Here is a 23,741-nt window from a genome sequence, read left to right as displayed (position 1 = left end):
CACAGACCTGCCACCTGCACCCCCAGTCACAAGGTGTCTCACACCCTTAGGCCCACCCCACTGCTTTTCCTGTACAAACCAGCCTTTGTTGCCAGTGGCTTCCACATCACAGCTGTCCCCATCCACATGCAAGCCTAAGGTGGCTGAATCCCCCTCCCAGGTAGGATTTGAAGGTCTCTTGGGTAAGGGACGTGTGGGGCCTACCTTGGACAGTAGGCTGTGAAAAGGGGGAGGCATTTTTGTTTTCCCTGAGTAGAACTGCTGTGCACAGGAGGTTGGTCAGTTGGCCGTCACAGCTTGCTCACCTTCCATTGTCTACTTTCTCTTGTCCCTGCAGACAACTTGGAGGTGCCTTCTGGGCTCTTCCACAGCTTACCTGATGGGCAGGTAAGGGCCAGTCCGTTGCCCCAGCTGAGGGAAGAAGCAGCTCGGAGCCTGGTGGGTGGCAATTGTGGGGCCTACCCATTGGTGAAAATTAAACAGCATCCAGGGATCTAGAAGCCGTGGCTACCTTCTCACCAGCTTAGTCTATACCTGAGATATATGCCGAAGGGCTTACTCACCCCTCCTACTATGTACTCCTTCCCTGCCCATGTTCCCTTCCGGGAATGGAGTGCTAGGGTGTGTGTGCGTGTATGTGTGTGTGTGTGTGTGTGTGTACACACGTGTGCACGTGTGGCTTGTGTCTAGTGTGCTGGGGGCAAGGACTTTCAGAGAGCTGCAGTGGGGGTGGGGGTGCCAGAGAAAGCAGAGCAAGTCTCTACAGAACCTGCCCAGCCAAGGTGGGTGGAGCTGGGTGGGGCAGGCAGGAGCCATTCCAGGTTTCAGAGGGGGAATACGCGAGTGGGTATACGTATGTGTCTGTGTTTGTGTGTCTGTGGATTTGGAGGGTACCCAGCCTTACCCCTGCCTGACACGCAGGGAAATTAAGGAAGTAGGTGGAGAGAGGCTGGCTTTGGCTTCAGTGGCTCCTTTTCGGTTCTAATGCAAGCTCAGGTGTCCTGGCCAGGAGCCCAGTCTGCGGGCCCTCACCTGCTCCTTGCACTGGGGTCTGGTAGTGTGCAGCTGCTCTGGAAGCAGAGATGCCTGGGTGACCCAAGCACAGACCCTCCCGTGCTACTCAGCACTGTAAGGAGAAGGTTCCTGCCCCCTGTCCCTGGCCCCTAAGGGTGGTGAACTCATGTCTGGGGCTGTCCGGGGAGATTGCCTGGTGAGCAGGGTGGGGGCAGGGCACTTGGTGCCAGATCCTGGGCTCCCCGGTCTGGCTCTTGGCTCTTTCCTCCTCTTCAGCCCCCTGAGATTCAGCTATTCTCTCTGGCCTTCTGGACAACACTGTCACTCAAGGGCACTGGGGCCGTTTTAGGGTATAAAAATGAGGATCTGGGGCTTGGGGCTGGTCCTGGCGCCCTCTGAATTTAGTTCTTTTTGTGGTAGGGAAAACCCAGCCTGGGATGGGTGGCTTGTCCATGGCCTGAGGTTGGATGGGAATGAATGAAAGAATATCAGGACCCTCAGTTGGGAGTGGTGGATGGTGGGGCCAGAAACCACCCTTTTGAGGGTAAGGGTCTCTTTGGTCTCAGTTCTCTTGGCTTTGGACTTTTTAGTCTCTGTCCCTTTGTCACTTGTAAAAACGGGGTAGGACAGGAGTCAGTGAATTCTCCCGTCTGGCCTTACAGTCTTGGCTCTTCCAGAACCAGAAGGAGTTTCATTGATGAACCGAGTCTCACTCTGAGAGGAGCATACCTCAAAATCACAGTACTCATGAGGTCTTTCTAACAATAGAGGCCAAAAGAGGGCTGCTTCAGATGTCATGACGATGGACTAGCCACCTTCTTTCTCTGGGCCCACCTTTTTCTCAGTAAAACTCGGGTTTTCAAGTTGAAGGCCTCTTCCAGCTTGGTGCTGGAAGCTGCCGAAAACTGGGTGGGTCAGTCCACTGTCTCCTGAGGGAGGGGATCAAAGGGGGAGCCAGGAAGGATGTGGGCACAGTCAGAGGTTCTGGCACCTTCCTGCCCTCCATAGAAACCATGTTAGGTACTGCATTTCCCCTCCCATATTGGACACCTCCCGCCCCCACCAGTGTTTGACAGAGTGACTTGGATTGAGCACATAGATGAGATTTGGGAAGAAGTGTGACACAGAGGGAAAACCAAGAGTCTGAAGAGCGACAGGTGTGACTTTGAGTCTCTGCCAGGCCTTACACTGATCTGATGCTTTAACAAGGTACTGTCTCTCTGGATAGATAGACATCTGGCTTCTGGGACACTGGGTTGGGAGTTGGGGCTCTTGGTGCCACCCAGGAGGGCAGGCATTCAGCACTTTGGGTAGAACACACTGATATCCTTGGACATTGGGGTTGTGGTGGGAGAAACTTAGAGAACCCTGGGACTGGGAGTGCCCACATGTCCACACCACTCACAGTTTGCAGTGGGGGAGGGGGTCCAGTGCACATGCAAAGACCTGGGCTCTTGTGTAGGAACCAGAGACTTTAATGGACAAGTATCCTTAGACTCTGCAGGAGGAATCTGAAGAGGTGGCCATCCCCCTGCGCCAAGACAGGACAACTTTTCCCTCATCCTGGACTGAGGAGAGGAAGGCCACTTGTTTAAAGTGGTCCTGTCAGAGATCTCCCCTATTAGAGGAACACTTTTGGCTTTTGTCCTCTTTGCCGTCTTCTTCTCCCCTCAGGCTGGAAGTCCATTCTAAAACCAACCCACAGGCCTCCACTGCAATGCAGCCCTGTCCTCAGTGTAGATAAGAAATAATCAGCACCCTTTAGAGGTACATGTTTGTGTCCTGTCCCCACCCCAGCCCCCCACCTCTTCTTCTCGTCCCCCAATCCTATCCTCATCTTTGCCCCGCCTGTTTTCCCCACCACAGGCTTGAAGGAGATGGGACTGGGTAGTGGGTAATGGGGTGGCCCCGGCCTAGAACAGTGGAAGAAGGAGGTGGTGACCACAGTCACCTGCTCCCTGGTTATCGGTCCTAAGCGTGTGCCACAAACGGGGGTGCCCGTGTCTGTGTCCAAGTCCTTGTCCACCTGAGCTGCTCCTCTGAGTGGGGCAATGGGGAGGGGTCTAGTCTTGGTCTGCATTTTGGCCAACACCAACCTCCCTCCAGGGCCCTGCTCCTTTTGCCTGTTGCCAGGTTCTGAGTGTATTTTTTCCAGAGGCTCCAATTGTTTCCTGAAGAAACCCGATCCCAGAGCTCAAACAAAAGCTGGGGCCGCCAGAGGAGAAACCCCATTCTCTCCCCCTCTGCCCTTAACCCTCCCCCCTCCCACCTCCATAGCTTCCCTCGCTTTGGATGCTGCATATGGGTTCCAAGACCTGGCTGCCATCACCTAGGCAACAGGGGGCTTTGGTTACCATAGTGATCAATGTGGGAGAAGCTGGGCAGCTGGGACAAAAGCCCCCACATTTCCCCCCAGCCCTCCCCCCATCCCCTTGGGATGATACTGAAACACATTCCATTAATTTTATTTCTGAAAGGCCTTTGGAGGGTAGAAGGGTCTCCTTTTTGTGGCAGGCTCTCTCTTCCCTCCTCTCTTCTCTGGCCTCCTTTTAACCCCAGATAATCCATGGGTGGTTTGAGCAGGGGACTGAGTGAGTGTGTCTGTGTGTCTTGGGAGAGTGGGGGTAAGATGAAAAGCAACACGACACATTCCCTTTTACAGCCTGTCACCCTCCAAACCAAGGCTCCCCGTGCCCTACACCAAGTCTGGCTTCCCTCCGTTTCCACTTGTTGATCTCATCCAGTGATCCCTGCCCCCACCCTCTTCCCTGGGAACCCTGCCCACCCTGGAGACCCTCCAAACCCCCGATTCCTGAGACTGATTAAACCAGGGAACTTCTGCCCTTCTCTTTGCTCACTCACCATCCCTCCGCCCAGCCTCTCCAGTGCTTGGATTAGTTCCCTGGGGTACTTGAGGGGACAGAAGGCAGGGGTCTCTGAAATTGGGTTTGTTTTTGGCCCCTCTGTTTGGCAGAGGAGGGAGGAGCATGCTTTGGTGCTTTTTGGGCACCCTGAGTTGGGTTTCTAGGAGTGGGAGAAGCAGGCCAGGGGAGCAGGATTTATGTCAGGTCTTTAGTATGAGCTGGGAAGAAGGTAGGGATCTAGGCTGAGCAGCTCAGAACAAAGGACTGGGAGAGAACTGGCACTTTTATCTGGTTTGAAATTTATCTGTAGGGGAAAGGGAAACACAATGGTTTTCCTCCTGCGTGTGTTTGAAGTGGTGGTTCTGGTCAGGTGTGTGTGTGTGTGTGTGTGTGTGTGTGTGTGTGTGTGTGTGTGTGTGTGACTTCTTTATGTAGTCATAAAAACACAGCAATTTTTTCATGCCACCTCTTTCCCAACCAAGTCTCAGAAGAAATGCCTGGGGATTGGAGTACACGTATGAGTGATCCTGGAACCAGAACATATTAATTGCTTACCTAATTACTAGCTGAACAGTTTATAAAAGCACTTCGTTCACCCCCAGGATTCTCACAGCAACCCCATCAAGTATGTGTGATTATTTTCCCGATGAGCCTACCAGACTGCAAAGCACAGAGAAGTAACTTGTCCATGGTCACACAGCTAATCAGTGGGAGAGCTAGGTTTTGAATGCAGGTCCTTGGATGCAAATCCCAGGCTCTTTTTGCTGTTGGTTCTGGCAGACCTGAGTATTCGGGATGAGGCTGAGGACATGGTGAGTCTGGGTTCTGTTGTTTTGTCTGGATCCCAATCAATGGCAATCCTTTTCCCTTTAATGTCTTCATGCCCCTAGATCTGTAACCCACTTGCTCTCTTTGAACCTCCCAGTGAAATTCAGTTTTTGTGAGGAGGATAGAAGGAATAGGCTGAACCACAGCAGGAGAGATGCAGGGGAGATGTCTAAACTGTATCGAGGACTAAACCAGTAAAATGAGTTCTTAGGAAGTGGGTGGAAGAGTCCAAGATGGAAACTGCACACAGGGCCATGGACCAAGGGCCCTGCTATGGCAAAGTTCTTGAAAGGTCTGGGTTTAGGTTAAGGTCTTATATCTCTGTCCTCTAGGTGTGTCTCTATCACACACTTGCGTTGTTATGGGAATACAACAAATCCCATAACAACTAGACCAAGGAGTGCCTCCAGATTACTCGGTTAGGAGGATAAATGAATGGACTTAGCATTGATTTGATCTCCTTGTATTCATTGCTATTTCCCTGAGAGTCAGAGGCATATTCATTTACTAGGTGGTTGTCAGTTACTTGCTCTGTGCCCACAGAAGGGTGGTGGATACCGTCATAGTCGTTATTTGCAAGTTGCCGATGGTTTACTTCCATTGGGGGAAAAGTTAACAACTATATAAAGCAATCCCATTTTAATCGACCTCTTAGCAGCACCTGACCTGGTTTATTTTATTCCCACCTCGGAAAGCTCTGACTCCATGGCTGCGCGAGAGCCCACTCCTCTGGCTTCACCTTCTCAGGCCTTTGCCTCCTCCTTTTTTCTTCTGGACATATTTACATATTGAGGCTCTCAGGGACCCATTATTTAATTCCCTAGGTGATCCCATTCATTCCAGTAACCTTGCACCTCCAGCTCGGACTTGCTTCTGAGTCTAGCTCCTCTGACACCAGCTGCCTACTTGACTGCCTCTCACAGCTATGAACTCAGGACGCTAGAAATGGAACTCATCGTCTTCCCTGCTAAACTTACTTCCTCCAGTCTTCTTCACCTTATAAGGGCACTACCATCAACTCTCGCTCAGGCCAGAGATCTAGACCCTCTGTTCCCCCTCAGCCAGTCCTCATCAGGTCCTTTGGATCCTACCACCGACATACGAGTATGTCTCAGACATGACTATTTCTTACCTCCCTCCTCTGCTGCTCTGTCAATCCAAGCCTACATGACCTGCAGTGGCCTCCTTACTCATATTCCTGTTTCTACTTTCCCCTCTTTCCAGTCCATGTCTGAACAGCTAACGTCCTTCGCATCCTTCCCATTGCTTAGAATACAACCCGAGCTCTTTACCTGGTCCACAGATCTTTTGATAACCTGACCCCTGGCTGCCTCTTCAGCTCCCCCTGCCGCTGCCCTCTCCCTTCCTCGGTTCCACTGGCCTTCTAAGGTTCTTTAAATACACTGAGCTCTTTGCTGCCTTTGGCCTTCCCACATGTGATTCTCTGTTCCACGGCTTCCCCTCCACTCTGCCTGGTTAACTGCCGCTCTCCTTCAGGCTTCGATGTCATTTTCTCAGAGAGACTTTGCAGAGCCACACAGTTTAAGGTAGCTCACACTCCTCGGAGTTGTCTCTCATAGTTTCCAGGTCTTCTTCCACCACTCCTACAGTTAGTCATACTATTAAGTTCTGACAATTAAGTTCATGAACTCATCCTACAAAAAGTGCTACATACCTCATTGCTGAATATCACTATGGTCACCTTCCAAGTACTCCCCTTGGGAAGATATGGACCGATGCCAGCGCCTAGTCCACCCTGCAAGGCAATTTTGGAACTCTTTTTCTGGAACGGCTGTCAGAGCTGTCATCATATCCTGAATGTCATCAAAATGTCTTCCTTTTAGTATTTCCTTTATTTTCGGGTAAAGATAGAAGTCACTGGGGGGCCGGCCCAGTGGCTCAGGTGGTTGGAGCTATGTGCTCCTAACGCCGAAGGCTGCTGGTTCGATTCCCACATGTGCCAACCACAAGGTTGCCGGTTCGACTCCCGCAAGGGATGGTAGGCCGCGCCCCCTGCAACTAGTAATGGCAACTGGACCTGGGGCTGAACTGCGCCCTCCGCAACTAAGATTGAAAGGACAACAACTTGAAGCTGAATGGCACCCTCCACAACTAAGATTGAAAGGACAACAACTTGACTTGAAAAAGTCCTGGAAGCACACACTCTTCCCCAATAAAAATCTTAAAAAAAAAAAAAAGAGTAGAATTAGAAAAATCACACACAAAAAAGAAGTCATTGGGGGCCAGATCAGGTGAGTAGGGAGGGTGTTCCAATACAGTTATGTGTTTACTAGCTAAAAACTCCCTCACAGACAGTGCTGTGTGAGCTGGTGCATTGTTGTGATGCAAGAACCATGAATTGTTGGCAAAAAGTTCAGGTCATCTATGTTTTTCACATAGCCTTTTCAGCATTTCCAAACAGTAAACGTGATTAAATGTCCAGTTGGTACACATTCATAATGAATAATCCCTCTGATATCAAAAAAGGTTAGCAACGTCATTGCAACAAGTTTGCAAACTTAATTGTCAACTTAAACAGGAGTACTCACCTGTTTACTTGCGCAGTGTGCACCTGCCCCTCTAGACTGTAAACTCAGGTCTGTTTCACCACTGGATACCCAGGGTACTGGGTCAGAGTAGGTGCTCAGGAAAGAGTTCATGACTCAATGCGTCAAGATGAGGCATGAATGCTCAGTGCATGGTGATTGATGGGGTAGGCCTCAAAGGGGAAGCTAGAACATTAGGTGCTAGAGTAGGCGGGGGTGGGCTTCTAAGAAGGGCTGGGGGCTGACTCTGAAGAATGAACAGGATTTGGGGAAGAGGGGAGAGGAAGAGGTCATTGTCCTTGCAGAGTTAGAATGTGAAAGTATAGATGAAAGATGCTGCCCCTTAGCCCACTTATAGCCAGATAAGTGGACCATCTTGCCTATTTCAGGATGTTAGGCTTTTGGAGAACGGTTTCAACTTGCCTTCTGCCCCCTCCCACCACCACATTATCTGTAGCTGTCATCCCTCACCCCACCCCCTAGTACACACATGCACACACACTCACTCAGCCTCTACGGCAGCAGCCAACCTGATCTGGCCAGTAAATGTGGGTGTTTGACATAGATGCTGGGGAGATGGTGCCAAGAGAACAGCCATAGGCAGCCCCCTGTGGGTACACTCAGAAGCTGTGGGGTCAGGGAGATGACTGCAGCGTGAAAGAGAGACCTGGGGTAGCTTCTGGACAGAAGCCAGATGTTTCCTACTCTCTGGGGTTTCCATTGGTCCAGTCTGTTGGCCTGGCCAGCACCTGTCCTCTGAGCCTCAGTTTTCCTGCTGAGAATAGGAAAGCATTCCCCTGGGTCTCCCCTCCAGGGGCCCGGGGTTGGGTCACTTTGGGTGGCCTTTGTTGGGATCTTCCCTCCAACCTGAGCCCTTGGCACAGTCTGTGGGTGCTCCTTCCAGGATGCAATGCAGGAGGAACCGGGCCTCTTGGGTAGAGCAGGAACCTGGGTGGAAGAGTCTCAGGCAGTGACCAGGCTCCCCTGAGCTTCTGGCAGCTGCCATTCAGGGATAGTCTTCCTCTGTCCTGGCCCCCACAGGATCTCAGCTACCCCTAACCAGCTGCTTCCTCTCCCCAGGAGCGTCGCTTGATTTTCTCTGAGACAGGCCCACCCGTCCAGCAAAATAGAGTCCCTCAGGGTGACGGTTGATTTCCTGAAGGTGCCCCTAGGCCTGAAGAAGCCGGTGCTGAAGGAGGTGCTTGTGGGCCACCCCCCAAGGCCCCAGCCTGTGGCTCTGGAGCGCTACAAGGCACGGCGGTCAGACGCCATGGACACCGAGTCCCAGTACTCGGGCTATTCCTACAAGTCAGGCCACTCTCGCAGCTCCCGCAAGCACAGGTGACACAGGTGGCAGAGGGGGGTGCTTCTGAGGTGCATATATGTGGGGGAGGTGGGGTGGAGGTGGCTGCTGAGAAGACCCAGGTTCTCCCCTTGACCTGTGTCTGTTCCCCTGGCCTCCTGCTGCAGGGACCGTCGGGATCGACACCGCTCTAAGAGCCGAGATGGGAGCCGTGGGGACAAGTCGGTGACAATCCAGGCTCCAGGGGAACCCCTGCTGGACAATGAGTCCACGCGAGGGGATGAGCGGGTGAGTGTCAGTGGAATGAGGTGCAGGTCAGGTGTTTCCAGACTGACCCTTGTGGAAGCTGGAGGTCTCCCAGTGAGGGGAAGGGCCTGGAAGCCTGGTCTCTGGACAGAGGCCAGGTCTGGGAAAGCATGTCGAGTCCCAAGGTCAGACCCTGCTTCAGTAGAACTTGGAATTTCAGTAGCAGTTCCTACAGAAGCAGCAGCCGCTTCCTTCTTCATCACACCTGGGCTTTGTAGTGGGAATTCCCTGGTTCCTCTAGCCAATGCTGTTCAGTCAGGCTTCCGGGAATCTGGAAGAGGGCGGTGCTGGGTGGGGCCTGGGGGTGAGGGCAGCCCTGAGTTTTCCTTGAGCCTTAAGGTTCTGGCACTCAGGCGCCCTCTGGTGTCGGCCTGTAGAATAGCATCGCCTGGGTCTTGGGAAAAGGAGATGTGGGAGGAGTTGATAGACAAAGGGGAGGGAGGACAACTGAGGGTGGGGGATGGAGGGAGGCGGGAAGAGGGTTCTCCAGGACCCGGATGAATAGCTCGCTCCTGCTCTAACGTCTGTGGCCCACTACGCTCACCTGGTGGAGAGATCAGTAGGCAGAACATACTGCTGGAATAGGTCCCGCGGCTCATTACTCCTCTTTCTTTTTGGGAACATCTTAGGAGGCTAGAGCCTCCCAACTCTTTTTTCGTCACGTGAATTCTCCGTGATTTGGGGAATTCCTGGGTCTTGGGGACAGCTCAGTACCAAAGGGAAATGTTTTTTCTCCCTCTTTCCCAATCCCGTCTCCCTGAGACCTGGCCTCCCAAGTTCTTCAAGTGACACTAAGACATGATGAGCTCACCTGCTCCTGGGAAGAATTCCCAAGCCTTGATCCTTGGAAAGGGTGGGCATTGTGTCCAGGGTTACACTAGACTGAGGACTGCACTCTGTTCCTTGTGCTGAAAACGGTTGGTGCATCCACTTCCTATCTTCAGATTGGACTCTTCTCTTATCCTTGGGAGAGGAGCTTCTTTAATCCCCTAATCACAGACACTGCCAGGCAGTCTCCTACATGCCCCGTCCCATGTCTCAGTCCTGTAACCTAAATCCTCTGTGTAGGATGTGACTCCATGTCCCCAGGCTGTCCAAGGGTGAAGAGCATGGATACTGACGGCCACTGGTGGTCTTGGGGCTCATTTGTGGGATGACATCTAGCCTCTAAAGAGAAACAGCTTAAGTGAACCACACTCAGAAGGGCATCTGGGGACCTCAGTCTGTCCATCCACTTGCCTCCAGGAACAAGCAGCCCCTGTGCTGTGGACATTCAGATGGCCCAGCAGAGCCTGGGGGGCAGACCACAGACCCAGAGTGGCCCTAGTCTGCACTGTGTCCCACATGCCCTGCACTAATCATTCACCTTCCCCATGGTGTCCCCTTCTCTTCACCATGCTGCTTTTGTCAGGTCACTCCCTTAGTCAGAAACCTCGAGGCTCCTAATGTCTAGAGAATAGGTGTTTCTTGCTTAGCTTAGCATGGCAGGTGGCCTGCCTGCCCTGCCTGGTGAGTATGACCTCAGAGCCTAGTCATTGTCTGAGCAGCTCCCTTGGCATGTCTCTTGTGCCCTCTTCTCTGAGGGTCATCTGTGCATGTGCTGTTTTTCCTGTCAAGCTGACTGGTGTGGAGGTCCCCAAGGCCCAGGTCTCAGATGTCCCATCCCTGCAGAGACCTGGCCAGGCTTGGACACAGTGGAGCTCAGTCTGCACTTCGTTGGCTTCATACTGGCTGATTACCCTCTCTTCTTTCTCCTTCTCTCCCACGCTTCCCTCTCCATCTTCCTCTCCTCGTCCTTTCTCCTGTCCACCCCCCTATTGCTATGGCCCCACCCGCTGTAGGATGACAACTGGGGGGAGACGACCACTGTAGTAACAGGCACCTCAGAGCACAGCATCTCTCACGATGATCTCACACGCATCACCAAGGACATGGAGGACAGTGTCCCGCTGGACTGCTCCCGTCATCTGGGGGTCGCAGCGGGGGCCACACTGGCGCTGCTGTCCTTCCTCACGCCGCTGGCTTTCCTACTCCTGCCCCCTTTGCTGTGGCGGGAGGAACTGGAGCCCTGTGGGACAGCCTGTGAGGGCCTCTTCATCTCTGTGGCCTTCAAGCTCCTCATCCTGTTGCTGGGCAGCTGGGCCCTGTTCTTCCGCCGGCCCAAGGCCTCATTGCCCCGTGTCTTCGTGCTGCGTTCCCTGCTCATGGTGCTCGTTTTCCTGCTTGTTGTGTCCTACTGGCTCTTCTATGGCGTGCGTATCCTGGACGCGCGGGAGCGCAGCTACCAGGGTGTGGTACAGTTTGCCGTGTCGCTGGTGGACGCCCTGCTCTTTGTGCATTACCTGGCAGTAGTCCTGCTGGAGCTGCGCCAGCTGCAGCCTCAGTTCACACTCAAGGTCGTGCGCTCCACCGATGGGGCCAGCCGCTTCTACAACGTGGGCCATCTCAGGTATGCGCACCTGGGAGCAGCTGGATGGGCGTGGGGAGGCAAGGCAGGCTGTTGCAGTGGAGGGGCTGGAGATGATGTTCTAGGAGGGCCACATGGGAAGGAATTGAGTGCTCATACATAATAGGTTTTCAGTGTTTGCTTCTTGATGAGAGGGTCATGGACAGGGTCCTGGGGCAAGATGGGGTGGGAGTGAACCAATGAACAGTTAGAGATTGGGGATCTTAGAGAGATGGGCCAAAGAGGAGAAAGGTGTGGGACACAAATAAGGGCTATTGGATATTACTTTTCTAGCTCTTTCTTGGAGGCACAGCCACTTATGAGCACAGGGTGAGTGGTCACTGAGATGAGCTGGTCAGAGGATGGACCTCCAGAGCAAAAGATAATGAGGAGAGCCCTTTAGCCCCCCTCTAAACTTGTGGACAGTCTGCTCCCAGACCATACAGAGTATCAGTAGCACTTCCTGGTCCTGTAGGGAACCTTGGGGGCAATCCTGAAGGGGATGAGTGACCTTGGCTGGGCACCCAGGCCCAGTGCCCTTTCTCTCCTGGGCTTCAGCACGGCAGGGAAGGACTAGCAGGCTCAGCCCTGGGGAAGGCTTGCGAGCCTGGTAAGTAGACCTCAGGCCCGGAGCCAGGCTTCTTGGAAGTAGCTTGTCTGTGTCCTGTGTCCTCTCCTGCCCTGCCAACCTGCCCTGATGTATCCTTTCCCCTGTGCGCCTTGTCTGTCCCTTCTCCTTCCCCCTCCTGTGTCTCCCCCACAGCATCCAGCGCGTGGCCGTGTGGATCCTGGAGAAGTATTACCATGACTTCCCTGTCTACAACCCTGCCCTTCTCAACCTGCCCAAGTCCGTCCTGGCCAAGAAAGTGTCTGGCTTCAAGGTGTATTCCCTCGGAGAGGGTGAGCGGCCCTGCTCCTCCACCCTCTTGGTCTTTTCCCAAGCAGGACTCCAAATTACCTGTTTCTCTCACATCCTTTTTCCCTTGCTTTCTCCTTTCCCTGGCCCATGTCCCAGCCCCTTCTGTTCTGTCCTTTCCCTTGACTCCAGGTGGCTGGTCTTAGCTGCTGATCCTACTTGCTGTCCCTTTATGCCATGGTGTGTCCCCCCAGTCTGGCTCTTCTTCATCTGCTCATCAGACCTGGTCCTAAGCCCTCAGCTCTCTGAGCTCCAGAACCTCCTGTACTGGCGAGGATCATGTGCAGAGCTTCTGCCCTCCAGTGCCACGTTGTTGTTTCCTGTGGGCCTCTCCCGGGCGTGGCCATGAGGGTTGGGAACAGGAGGTATTGTTGGGGGTGGGCACAGCTTCCTCTGGACGTGTCAGGTTGCTGTCTCCAGACATCCTGGAGTGAGAAGCAAGGCCATGCTCCAAAGTGACCACCTCCTCTCTGTCCTGCTCCTGTGCAGAAAACAGCACCAACAACTCCACGGGCCAGTCCCGGGCTGTGATTGCAGCAGCGGCCCGGAGGCGGGACAACAGCCACAACGAGTACTACTACGAGGAGGCCGAGCATGAGCGGAGGGTGCGCAAGCGGAGGGCCAGGTGGGTCTCTGAGGTGCGGGGGTGTGTGTGCGAAGACCAATGGACTTGTTAACTGCTGGAAATAGAGGCGTGCACAGTGATGATCAGCGTGGGGTGTGTGTATTCGTGCTGTGTCACTGCCAAAACAAATCACTATCAACGTGGCTCTGTAAAACAACACACGTGTATTACCTCACAGTTCTATAGGTCATGCAGGGCTCACTGGGCCTCCACTAAGGTCTTACCAGCTGACATTTGAGCCTGGGTTGTCTTCTCAGCTCACTGGTTGTTGGCAGAACTTTGTCACCTGGCCCTGTACACAGTTCACAACATGCAATTTCCTTTTTCCTCGAGGCCAGCAGAAAGAGGTCTCTCTCTCTCTCTGACTTCTGCCACCAGCCAGAGGAAACTGCTTTAAAAGGGCTCATGGATGAAATCAGGCCCTCTGTGATAATTTATATTTTAAAGTCAACTGATTTGGCACTTTAATTATATCCTCCAAAGTACCCAGATTATTGAATTGCCAGGAGGTGGCAATGTGGTGGAGGGGGACAGGAATATGTTTGAATTCCATCTACCGCAGTGGGCTAGAGACCCATTGAAAGGGTATGAGCCTCTTCTACGACAGCAGGGACTGAGGCTGGGTAAGACCTCCTACCAGTACATATCACAGGCTTACTCAGCAGATGGTATATTTTTACCTGCAAAAAATAAGGGTCTAGTGCCCATATCTTGGAAAATTCTTCAATGCTGTTCTCGCTCCTCCCTTTCCCTGTTCACATTATTATGTGAATTTACGTCATGCCTTAGGAATCTTGGTGCCTGCTGTTGCCAGGTCCCACCTGGGTTTTTGGGATTTCCACGGGGGAGGAGCAGAGGGCCTCAGACCCCTCCTCACACATAATCTCCAGGCCTCAAGGGAGGAAGGTAGCCCTTAGCCTGTTCTGACTTGAGCCTGATGTCCCCTAAAGTAGATCAAAGATCATGAACCTCATTTCTGTAATAGTTCAGCTTGTTCCCAATTGTCTTAGACGGGGCCCTGGTGGGAAGGAAACCAAAGATATCCCCTGCTTCCTTTACCTTCTGCTCTGCCTACAGTCTTCGGATCTTTTGTGTGGCAACCACCATTCTTGGCCGATAGGGGAACCTTTCCTTCCCTATTACCTGGGTTGTAAACGGGAGAAAACATTTTCCCTGAGACAAAAAGATCATTTCAAAAGGAACTTCACAGAGACATATATGGGAAGCAAAAAAGTAAACAGAGAAACTGTAGATGTACACAGAAGCACATGTTTATTTAGCCCAGAAGCCCATTCTAAGCTATCGAAAGGCTTCTGAATACTGGTATTGTGTATCTGTGCTTTTAATGTTAATTGACTTATTTTTCCTGTTTCCCCCTTAATACTATGTTTCTGAGATTCACCCATGTTACCTACACATTTGCTTTGTTGCATCCTATCTCTGCAGAGTAGTTCATGGAATACTGACGACATCCTAACCAATATTTGGATTATAGTCATTTTCTTAAATTTTTCCATTTGGATGGATAAATAATATCTTATTAACATTTTAAATATCTCTCTAATTACTAGAAAGTGACTAATTCATATATTGTTTGGCCTTTTAGAACTCTCACGAATTATTTGTTCACCTCCTTTGCCCATTTTTCTTCTTGATTGGTAACACATTCTTTGCATATCTCCCCTCCCTCCCCACCAATATGTGTTCGTTAATGTTGCCCATGCTGTCATGGTTGAAGATAAATCTGTCATTTTGACATCGTGATATCTATTAATTTTTCACCCTATGAAGTGTGATTTGAGGGTCTTATTTAAGAAGGCTTTTTCTAGGGTTTGATGCAACGCTGGTATTTCCCGTAACAGAGTTCCTAGTTGTCTCTCTGGGTTTGACACTAGAATGTCCTCTTTGAGTTTCTGGGTTGGACTCACTGAGCTCCACAGTTCTTTCCTGTCCAGAGTGGGGAAAAAGCACTCTCCTCCCCCAACAGCATATGTGCATGCACACACTCACACACACACACACACACTAAGCCCCCAAAGCCCTGCCTTTGGCTACAGATGGGTTCATATTGCTTCCTTGAGAGCACAAAGGCCTGACCTTGCTCAGGCTGCTGGAAGGCTGGACCAGGGGAAAGATGAGAAGTGGGCATGAGAAGTGGTCCAGACCCCTCCTGTCCCCCAGGCTTGTGGTGGCAGTGGAGGAGGCCTTCACTCACATTAAGCGGCTGCAGGAAGAGGAGCAGAAGAACCCCAGGGAGGTGATGGACCCCCGGGAGGCAGCCCAGGCCATCTTTGCATCCATGGCCCGTGCCATGCAGAAGTACCTCCGGACCACCAAGCAGCAGCCTTACCACACCATGGAGAGCATCCTGCAACACTTGGAGTTCTGCATCACGCACGACATGACGCCTAAGGTAGGCCTGCTCAGCTCCCAGCATCCTTCTTTCTCCAGATCTGGCCCCCTTCTTTTCCACCTTCCTTTTCCCGTATTCTCTTACTTTCCTTATTCTCCATCTTCTTCTCTCCCTCTCTTCTCTATCTCCTTATAGTTTCTTCTCTCATCCCTACCATCCATCCCATCTCTGTGTGGGGTAAAGTTCTTAGTGGTGAGAAGAAGAGGGAGCTTTGGGACCATTTTGGGATAGGGTGACACCTATTTCTTATCTCTAGAAGGGCTCTGAAATTTCCAGATCCAAAGTCCTCCCTCCACCCCTTCATCTCCATCAGGTCTTCTTTGTTCTTTTTGAGCCATTACACACCCCTCGTATCTACTGCCCACTTCCTAGAATTGCTTCCCTTGCACCATCCTTGGTGAATGGGTAACTAGAGATGTTGTACTTTAACCATGACCCCTTTAGCTTTGTGCTGGTGCAGACCTGCTTGTTGCTGACCATGCCAGCTGGATGGAGAGGAAGGAGGAACGCAGGAGGACTTGCCCGGGTCATTGAATGGTGCTGGGATAGAGAGGAGGGTGAAGGCGTCAGGGGAGCTGAGCTCCATCCTGACCCTGCTCACCCAAATAACCTCTTTGGGCTCTCGCTTCCTCATTCATAAAGGCAAGGTTTTGAAGCAAATGATCTCATGCCTTTACCTGCTCTAACATTCTAAGATCATATGCAGGTGAGCTAGAGACATATTGGTTGTCTTTGAAGCTGTGCCCCCAGGGGATGCAGGATGGAGTGTGAGTGGGAGAGCTTCTTACACAGCCTTTTTTCCTCTCCTCAGGCCTTTCTGGAGCGGTACCTGGCAGCCGGACCCACCATCCAGTACCACAAGGAACGCTGGCTGGCCAAGCAGTGGACACTGGTGAGCGAGGAGCCAGTGACCAATGGGCTTAAGGATGGCATTGTTTTTCTTTTAAAACGCCAGGACTTCAGCCTAGTGGTCAGCACCAAGAAGGTTCCGTTCTTCAAACTCTCCGAGGAATTTGTGGACCCCAAGTCACACAAGTTTGTTATGCGACTGCAGTCTGAGACCTCTGTGTGAGACACGTGGGCTCCTGGAGCAGTGGTAGGGGTTCAGGGCTAGGTGCTTAGCCCAGCCATATTCCCAGCTGACCTTCTCCGTCTTGTTCTTGCTTTTTATTTTTTTTTCCTTACTTGAATTAACTTACTCCACATCCTGTCTCCTCCCCTCTTCCGTATTCACCCCATGTGCACCTGGGGAGACCATCCTGCTGTCAACAGTATCTGGGAACTTCTCTCTTTTCCACACTTTTGTATCATTCCAGGCCCTGTAGGAATCAGTGCCTCTCTTGATCTTTCCCTGGATGACAGTCTTTTCTGAAAGTGCACAGGGCTCTCCTGAGCCCCCACTCTTGAACCCAAGTTTTTGTGGCTGTTCTTTCCAGTGGCCCCCAACAAGGTGTCTCTGGGGGGCACAGACATGACTCCAGAGAACCACAGTGCCAAACTCCTCCGTGGCAGCAGCTCCTCATGACCTTCAGACAGCAGGTGATCCACCCCTCCTGCCACTCACCCCACCTGTAGTGAGCCCTGAGTTTTGGGGCAGGGACATGCTTGTGTCCCTCTACACTGTCCCAGAGTTAGGGTTTCCCTACCAGGGTTGTTTTTTTCCAGCTGTTAGAGCCTCCCTTCCCCATCGACACATATTCAGAGCAAAGAAAGATCTCTCCTTTACCCTGAAATCTCTGCCTTCTGTTTCTGACTTGTATGGTCACGTGTGACCATGGGCAAACGAAGGCAGAAACCCTCTGTGATGCCCTTTCCTATGACCTTTCTTCCAGTGGCTCTTTCCCAGGCAGCCCCTGAGGGAAAGGCAGGAGACCCCCGTGAACATCACCGACCCCTGGCCTCTGAACCTTCCTCACTTTCATTGCCACCTTGGTGGGGCTGGTTCCCCTTCCCAGTGAAAGATGGCATGTAGACTCCTGTACAAAATTAGTGGTTTGCAGACCCAAACCCAACCCCGGTGGTCTTAGGCAAATGTTTTTCTTTCCTTCACCAGCTACCCCTAGTTCTGCTGTCCCGTCTGTCAGTTCCAGAGACCTGTAGCCGCGTCTCTTTTTTTGAGAGGAGCCAGCAGCTCCTCTTTACCCCCTGCCTTAAGGCCACTTTTTTGCCTCAGGGGTCTCTTTTCCTTGGCTGGCCAGGGTCCCCTCCTCTTCTCCCTCTGCCTGGTTCTCTGGGCTCTGGCCTTCCTCTATATTGGGGTGAGGGACCAGTATTGCTGCCTTTTGTGGGTACTTAGCCCCTTATTCCATTTAGCTTCCACAGTCTTTGCGCCCAATCTGAATTCTTGAGAATTTCCATCTTATTTTGAGCAAAATTCTCTGGCCCTCTAATACGTATATTCAGTGTAAATCTGAGCCTTTAAATCATGTAGTTTTAGCCAAGGGGAATAGAACTAGGAAACATCCAGATACCTCCAGCCAGGATCCACGTGGCAGAAGGTTCTGGTGGCTGGGCTGAAGTGTGCCCCTGAATCAGTCCTCTAAGTAACTCACAATGCCCTTTATAGGCCTGTCTTTCCCCTGGTTGTTGCCTTGCAGAGTGCACCCTGGGGTAAGCCCCACGATGTGGCAGGAGGGAGGCTTCCTGTTTGTATAGTGGCAGTCCTGGGCGTGGGGGAGCCTAGTGATTGACGTTTCTCCTGCTGTCCTTCCTGAAAAAGCGTATCTGTCCACCCACCACTTACTAGAGAAGGGCTCATCAGCTAGTGCTTATCTTATCCCCATAGGGTTCGGTTGTAGGGCTGCCTTAGGCAGGGCCTGGAGGTCTGCCTTGGGCTGGGGCTGTGGGTTTTTGGATAGCCCTGAGTGAAGTACATCCTCTCCTGGGGGTCTTAGGAAGTTAGCTTTTCTTTTCTTGAAAGACGTGGTTTCAGAGGAGCCCCCTCAGAGTCACATTTCTAAATACCTCACTATCCTGGAAAATGGGGCCTGGGTGGTCAATTGGGGTCATTGCCTTTGTGGGCAGAAGTGCGATGTGGTGTGGTTTGAGGAATGAGTTGGGGCGGGGAGAGGGAAAGTATTTGGGATCTTAGTTACTGCCCTAGGTTAGGGGCTGGGGAGTGTTTATTTTAAGAACCTGCCATGTTTTTAATCACTGTGATTTTTCATTCCTTTTTCTGGAAACGAAACAAAAAATATTTCCCCTAACTCTCTCTCTAAGCACTAAGGGCTGTGACAGAATGTTAGTGTTTTGGTCCTTTATATCAGAACTGTGGTATCTTTGTGTTCTTTGATTATTATTATGTTTTAAAAAAATGTCAGGATGAATTGTCAAGTGTGGCTGTGTTTGTCTTTTGCTTCTCTTATATGGGAGGTTGTCTTCATGCTGTGAACTACTGTGGAGCGTGCAGCTGACTCAGTCCCTCTGAGCAGTGTCCCCTACTTTGCCTGTCCCATCACTCACTGGATTTTCTCACTCTTCCCATGTGGGGATGTGACCACCTGTTGCTACCCTCTCTCACCCTGGATCACAACAGGGGATGCTGTGGCTGGGTCTCCCCAGCGCTCTTTTTTCTGTGACTACTTGGCATCTTAGTATATTCCTGTTATACTTACTAGGCTTTCCTTTTCGTCTCCTTGCAACGCTTGTCTTCCTTCCCTCCATTCCAGGAAACTGTGCCTCAGTTCTTCACCTACCTCGCCACTCTGCCCCTGGTCCCTTTCTCTAAACTACTCTTCTGCTCTGTTTATTCTAGTTTATTTCCCTTTAGTGTCTCATGTTTCTTCTCATCCTCCCACCATTTTAGCCCTTAATTTCTCGCTTCCCCACCCCCACCTCAGTATTCCTGTTGCAGACCTTGACATTGGGATCTCTGAACCTCATCTCACCATTTCTCAGAGTTTGTGCTTCTCCTTTTCTGTTGGGCCTGGATGAGCTCCCTGATTCTCTGTGGTGTCTGTCAGTCTGTCTTCTTGTTGGTCTGCCCTCCCCATGGGCAGCATCTGCTGATGGACTTGGTTCTGGTGTGTGATTGTTGTGATTTGTTCTTTTGTATGTGAAGAAAGGGGCTTTTTGAATCCCTTTCAAGTGAGATTGTAAATGTAGAATTTTCTACTGTTGGATATAGATTTTTTTCTTTTTTGGGTTACAGAACTGAGACCTTGTGCATGCATGTAGAAAATTGTAAAATGTAAATTTTTTTTTAATATATAAAAAGCTTGTTTTTACAGTTTGCAGTGGATCTAAACATTATGGCAATTTTAGGGTTTTTTTCTTAAGCATAGGATCTAAAACTGTACATTTTTTTTATATATATATAATAAAGACATTTGACTTTTGTGGGGGTATTATGTTGTTTTTCTTTTTTTTTTTTTTTTTTACAAAAGTAGGAGCAAAGAGAGTCTGGAGTGGATATTTGCTCCTTGTTAAGGAGTGGGTGGGCCAGAAGGGGGCAGTGTGAGCTCATCATTACTCTATTGTTCCTCAGATGCATGAACAGGAAATTGCCTATTCTGAGAAGAGACAAATGCAGGAACTTGAGGACTCACTTAGCCCTCCCAGGGTGGTTGTCAGCATAAGAAGGAAAGAAAGATCCAAAGGAATTTAAGATAATAGTTGATGATTTCAGTCAGTAGTGACAGCTCATCACATTTCATTAGGAAAAACTCCTGAAGTATATTTCTTATTTCTAAATATCTTATTTCTCTCATGGTCTCTAATCTGCACAAAAGAATATTCTAAGCAATAGTCATTTATTTAAAATGAAAATATTCAATTGGCATTGTGCTTGTAATCAAGCACCAGAATCATTAAGAGGTCAGGGACCTTCTCTCAGCTCTACCCAGACCCAAACTTCTCTGTGACTTTGGGCAAAATACTTAGCACATAAACAGCCTTCTAAGGTTAAAACAAACAAGCAAATGTAAACTTTCTTGTGTGGAGTTGATGTATTTACTAGACTCAGTGTTCCTCTCCCCACCTCGTGCTTTGCCAAACTCTGAGGATGCAAGGACAAGAGACACAAGTCCTTGTCTTAGAGGAAGAAGATCCAGTTTACAGTAGGTGACAGACTAAATGATCTAATGTAAGGCTGCGTGGTATGTTCTCAGGCAGAGCTTAGACGAGCCCTGTCTGGAATCCATGGAACCTTTCTTCAAGAAATTTAAGGAATTTGTTTAAGAATTAAGAAGTGGTAACATATGTTCTTGGGGAGGGGGGCGGTTTATCTGTTTCGTTTACTTAAATATCCCTAGCATCTATACCAGTTCTTCTCATATAGTTGGTACACAATAAAAAAAAATTGTTGAATGAATAATGAATTAAAAAGCTAACAATAAAAAAGTGATCTTATACTTACTTCTTCCTTTAAAATTACACTTAAGTCTTTCTCATGAAAACAAATAAGAAAACTTCCCATGAAACTGCATCCCCCATTCTCATGGCTCCTTTCTTTTTGTAAGTAGGCTTATAGTTTTACTTGCTGTTTTCAGTTTACCTCAAAGCCAACGTCTGAGTTATTGTGATCAAATTTCTACTTTATCATGCCTCTCAAATTACTCTTACTGGGACAAATAGAATAACTCCTTTGAGTTTAGTGAGTCTTTATTCAGTGCTTGGACTTTCCCAGCCTGGCACTAAAGTGCTTTGGTTGGTAGATAGTGGATATGTACCTGCCCTCACTGAGACAACCTTTGTGGACCCTAAGGGATCTGTATTTAACCTCACAGACCTCCTCTTCTCATGCCGGGCCCAGGAATTAACTGATTTAAGGCCAGATCTCAATACTTGATTTAGGAGATCGTGTTTTCTCAGGATTTGCTGAGAGCAAAAGTGATAATGCCAGTTATTTGCCATGTACTTGTAACAAAGGCTCTTTTTACCTTTTAGCTGAAGAAAGCGCTTTGCATGGACTGAAGATGGCTTGGTGCAGTCAGGCTCATGCTTGGACTTCTCTTTGGCGTTGCTCCCCAGATGGGACTTTGTCTTTGAAACGCAGCCAAGGGGGAGCCAGTCGTGGGGCTCTGGGTGAGGAGACATAGAATCTTGAGATCCAGTTCTTAGCCACTTCTTATTAATTATTATTTTTGTTTGCTTGGGTCAATTTAATGGCTTCTAAAGAACTAAAAACCAGCTTCTTAAAATAGCCTCTGGCTTTTTATTTGTTAGTTTAAGCAAGGCTGCATGAGAGGAAGTCAGCATTTGGAAAAGCTGACAGCATTAGTGCACAAATGGTCATGGAAGATGCTAGAGAGATAGTAGAGGACTATTCACAGAGTGGAAAGATCTTGGGGAATGACCATCCCTGTCCAGCTCTCCAGTTTCTCTATAGGCGGAGGATGGAGTCAGTTTTCCTTGTTAGAAAGGATAGGGCAGACATGCTATCCTAGCAGTTCATAACAACAAAGGATAACTTAAGTATATATGGAAAAGTGGGACAAGTATTGGTTTAGAGTTGCAAAACCTGGGCAAGGTATTGGCTTCTCTCATTTCATCTCAGATAATTTGGGGGGTAGGCACACTATGTGCTATGCAGTGGGCTACAAAGATAAATAAAAGATTGTCCCCATTCTTTGGGAGTTCATGGGATTTTGACTAGTAAAACTGGGAGATTTTTTTATTTTGTCACCTGTTATAAGCAACCCAAATAAGTAAACTATTTTCTAGAGGTGGTAAGTAACCATTGGCAAGAGACAGACTGAAGCTAACACTTGGCCAGTACTTTGAGCTTGACAGGCAAATTTGATGTCACCACTCAAAGGGCCACCTGTATTCTCTGATATCCTGTAAGGGGAATGGGACCACTTTGGGTGAGAAAAGTTAGACGAATGAGATCTTCATCTTTGTCCTGTCCCTTCTGTTTGCTTTTGGGGACAGTTATCCCATACTACGGCTTTAGCCAGGGCAAATATGTGGTAAAACGTGAAAGTGGATTTTTATGATTTTTAAGGTAGTGCATCGCTCTCTGATACAATAATCGTGGATACATGTTATTATAAATTTGTCCAGACCCATAGACTGTATGATACCAAGAGTAAAACCTAATGTTAAGTGTGGACTGTGGGTGATAATGTTCTGTCAATGTAGGTTTATCAGTTGTAACCAAAGTACCACTCTGGTCTGGGGTGGTGATAATAAGGAAAGCTGTATACGTATATGTGTGAGGTGCAGCGTGCATATGGAACTCTGTATCTTCTGCTCAGCCTTGCTGTGAACCTAAAACTGCTCTTAAAAAATAAAGTCTGGTCAAGAAGTACAAACTTCCAGTTATAAGTACTGGGGATGTAATGACTATAGTTAACACCGATGTATGGAATATTTGAAAGTTGCTAAGAGAGTAGATCTGAAAAGTTATTATCACAAGGAAAAAACATTTTCTTCTTTTTTTCTTGTACCTATATGAGATGATGGGTGTTAACTAAACTTATTGTGGCAATCATTTCACAATATATGTGGATCAATTCATTATGTTGTACACCTTAAGCTTATATAGCATGTCAGTTTTATCTCAATAAAACCGAAAGAAAAAAAAGTCAATTAAAAAACTAAACCAAGCAAAACCTTATTTAGTTCTAGACACAGATCTAGTAATAAAAGTAATAGAATAGGCACTTGTGATTCAGAAAAAAAGTGAAAGTGTATGCTATTTCCTCTGGGTCCCTTAAAGTGTGTCACTGTGGAGCTTGGAAATCTGATAACGCCAACTGAAGAGGAAGAGGAGGGTCTGGTGATCCATCAACACTGACAGCCAAAAATTTGCACGAGTAGACTTCACTGTGTCAAGAGTACATGGTTTAACTTAGTTGTGGATTTTGCTCCTTTCAAGTTCCTGTTAATGTTCGTTCTGTTGATATATGAATGTGTGATTTTAGGGTGAGGATGACAGGGATAGTTTTTACTACAATAAAGAATGGCTGAAGGACACAAGCTTTCCATTATGAGATGAATAAGCTCTGGGGGTCTGATATACAGAGTGGTGATATAAAGAGTGGTGACTGATTAATAATACTGTGTTATGTCCTTGAAATTTGCTAAGAAAGTAGACCTTATGTCTTCTCAGCACACACACACAAATGTAACTGTGAGGTGATGGGTGTGTTAACATGATTGTTGTAATCATGTCACAAAGTACACATATGTTAAGTCTTTATGTTGTATACTTTAAATATATAACATTTTACTGGTCAATTATACCTCAAAGCTGAAAAAACCCCCACAAAAACCACCTGTAGTTGGACTGCTTGTCTTCTGCCTGTCTATTTGTATCCTAAGTTGATATCCTAGCAGTTCATGATATCCTACCTCTGGCCTCAGAGATGAAATCCAGTTAAAAGGGAATCAGGGAAAGCTGTCCCTGAAGGTTTCATTTTCGAGGACTGGTCAGCAATTTGGTACTTCTGGTTGGGAGTGTATTGAGGAATATGACATCAGGGAACCTGTGTCCTGGGATTGATTTTTATTCTGTCTTGAAGTAGGTCCCCAAA

The 23,741-nt window shown here is 49.1% G+C and overlaps 1 protein-coding gene across 4 annotated transcripts in view; it reads left to right on the top strand.

Moving 5' to 3' along the window:
• Nucleotides 1–23,233, top strand: part of VANGL2 (VANGL planar cell polarity protein 2) — a 29,922-nt gene extending 6,689 nt beyond the window's left edge. For 2 of the 4 annotated variants that reach the window (XM_019716436.3, XM_088801807.1), the window contains exons 2-8: nucleotides 8,333–8,593; nucleotides 8,723–8,843; nucleotides 10,703–11,310; nucleotides 12,071–12,207; nucleotides 12,713–12,848; nucleotides 15,030–15,261; nucleotides 16,073–19,599. In XM_019716436.3, coding sequence (XP_019571995.1) covers nucleotides 8,523–8,593; nucleotides 8,723–8,843; nucleotides 10,703–11,310; nucleotides 12,071–12,207; nucleotides 12,713–12,848; nucleotides 15,030–15,261; nucleotides 16,073–16,333 — 1,566 coding nt within the window. In that variant the 5' untranslated portion in view covers nucleotides 8,333–8,522 and the 3' untranslated portion in view covers nucleotides 16,334–19,599. Of the gene's footprint in view, nucleotides 1–430; nucleotides 2,782–8,332; nucleotides 8,594–8,722; nucleotides 8,844–10,702; nucleotides 11,311–12,070; nucleotides 12,208–12,712; nucleotides 12,849–15,029; nucleotides 15,262–16,072; nucleotides 19,600–21,147 lie in introns of those variants that run through there. The other 2 variants (XM_019716440.3, XM_088801806.1) reach the window with 2 other exon arrangements.
• The last annotated feature ends 508 nt before the right edge of the window (nucleotides 23,234–23,741 follow it).

This window comes from Rhinolophus sinicus, chromosome 11 (genome assembly GCF_057876585.1).
Source record: "Rhinolophus sinicus isolate RSI-liver-muscle chromosome 11, RSI-T2T, whole genome shotgun sequence".
Taxonomy (NCBI): domain Eukaryota; kingdom Metazoa; phylum Chordata; class Mammalia; order Chiroptera; family Rhinolophidae; genus Rhinolophus; species Rhinolophus sinicus.
This window is presented reverse-complemented; position numbering and strand designations above follow the sequence as displayed.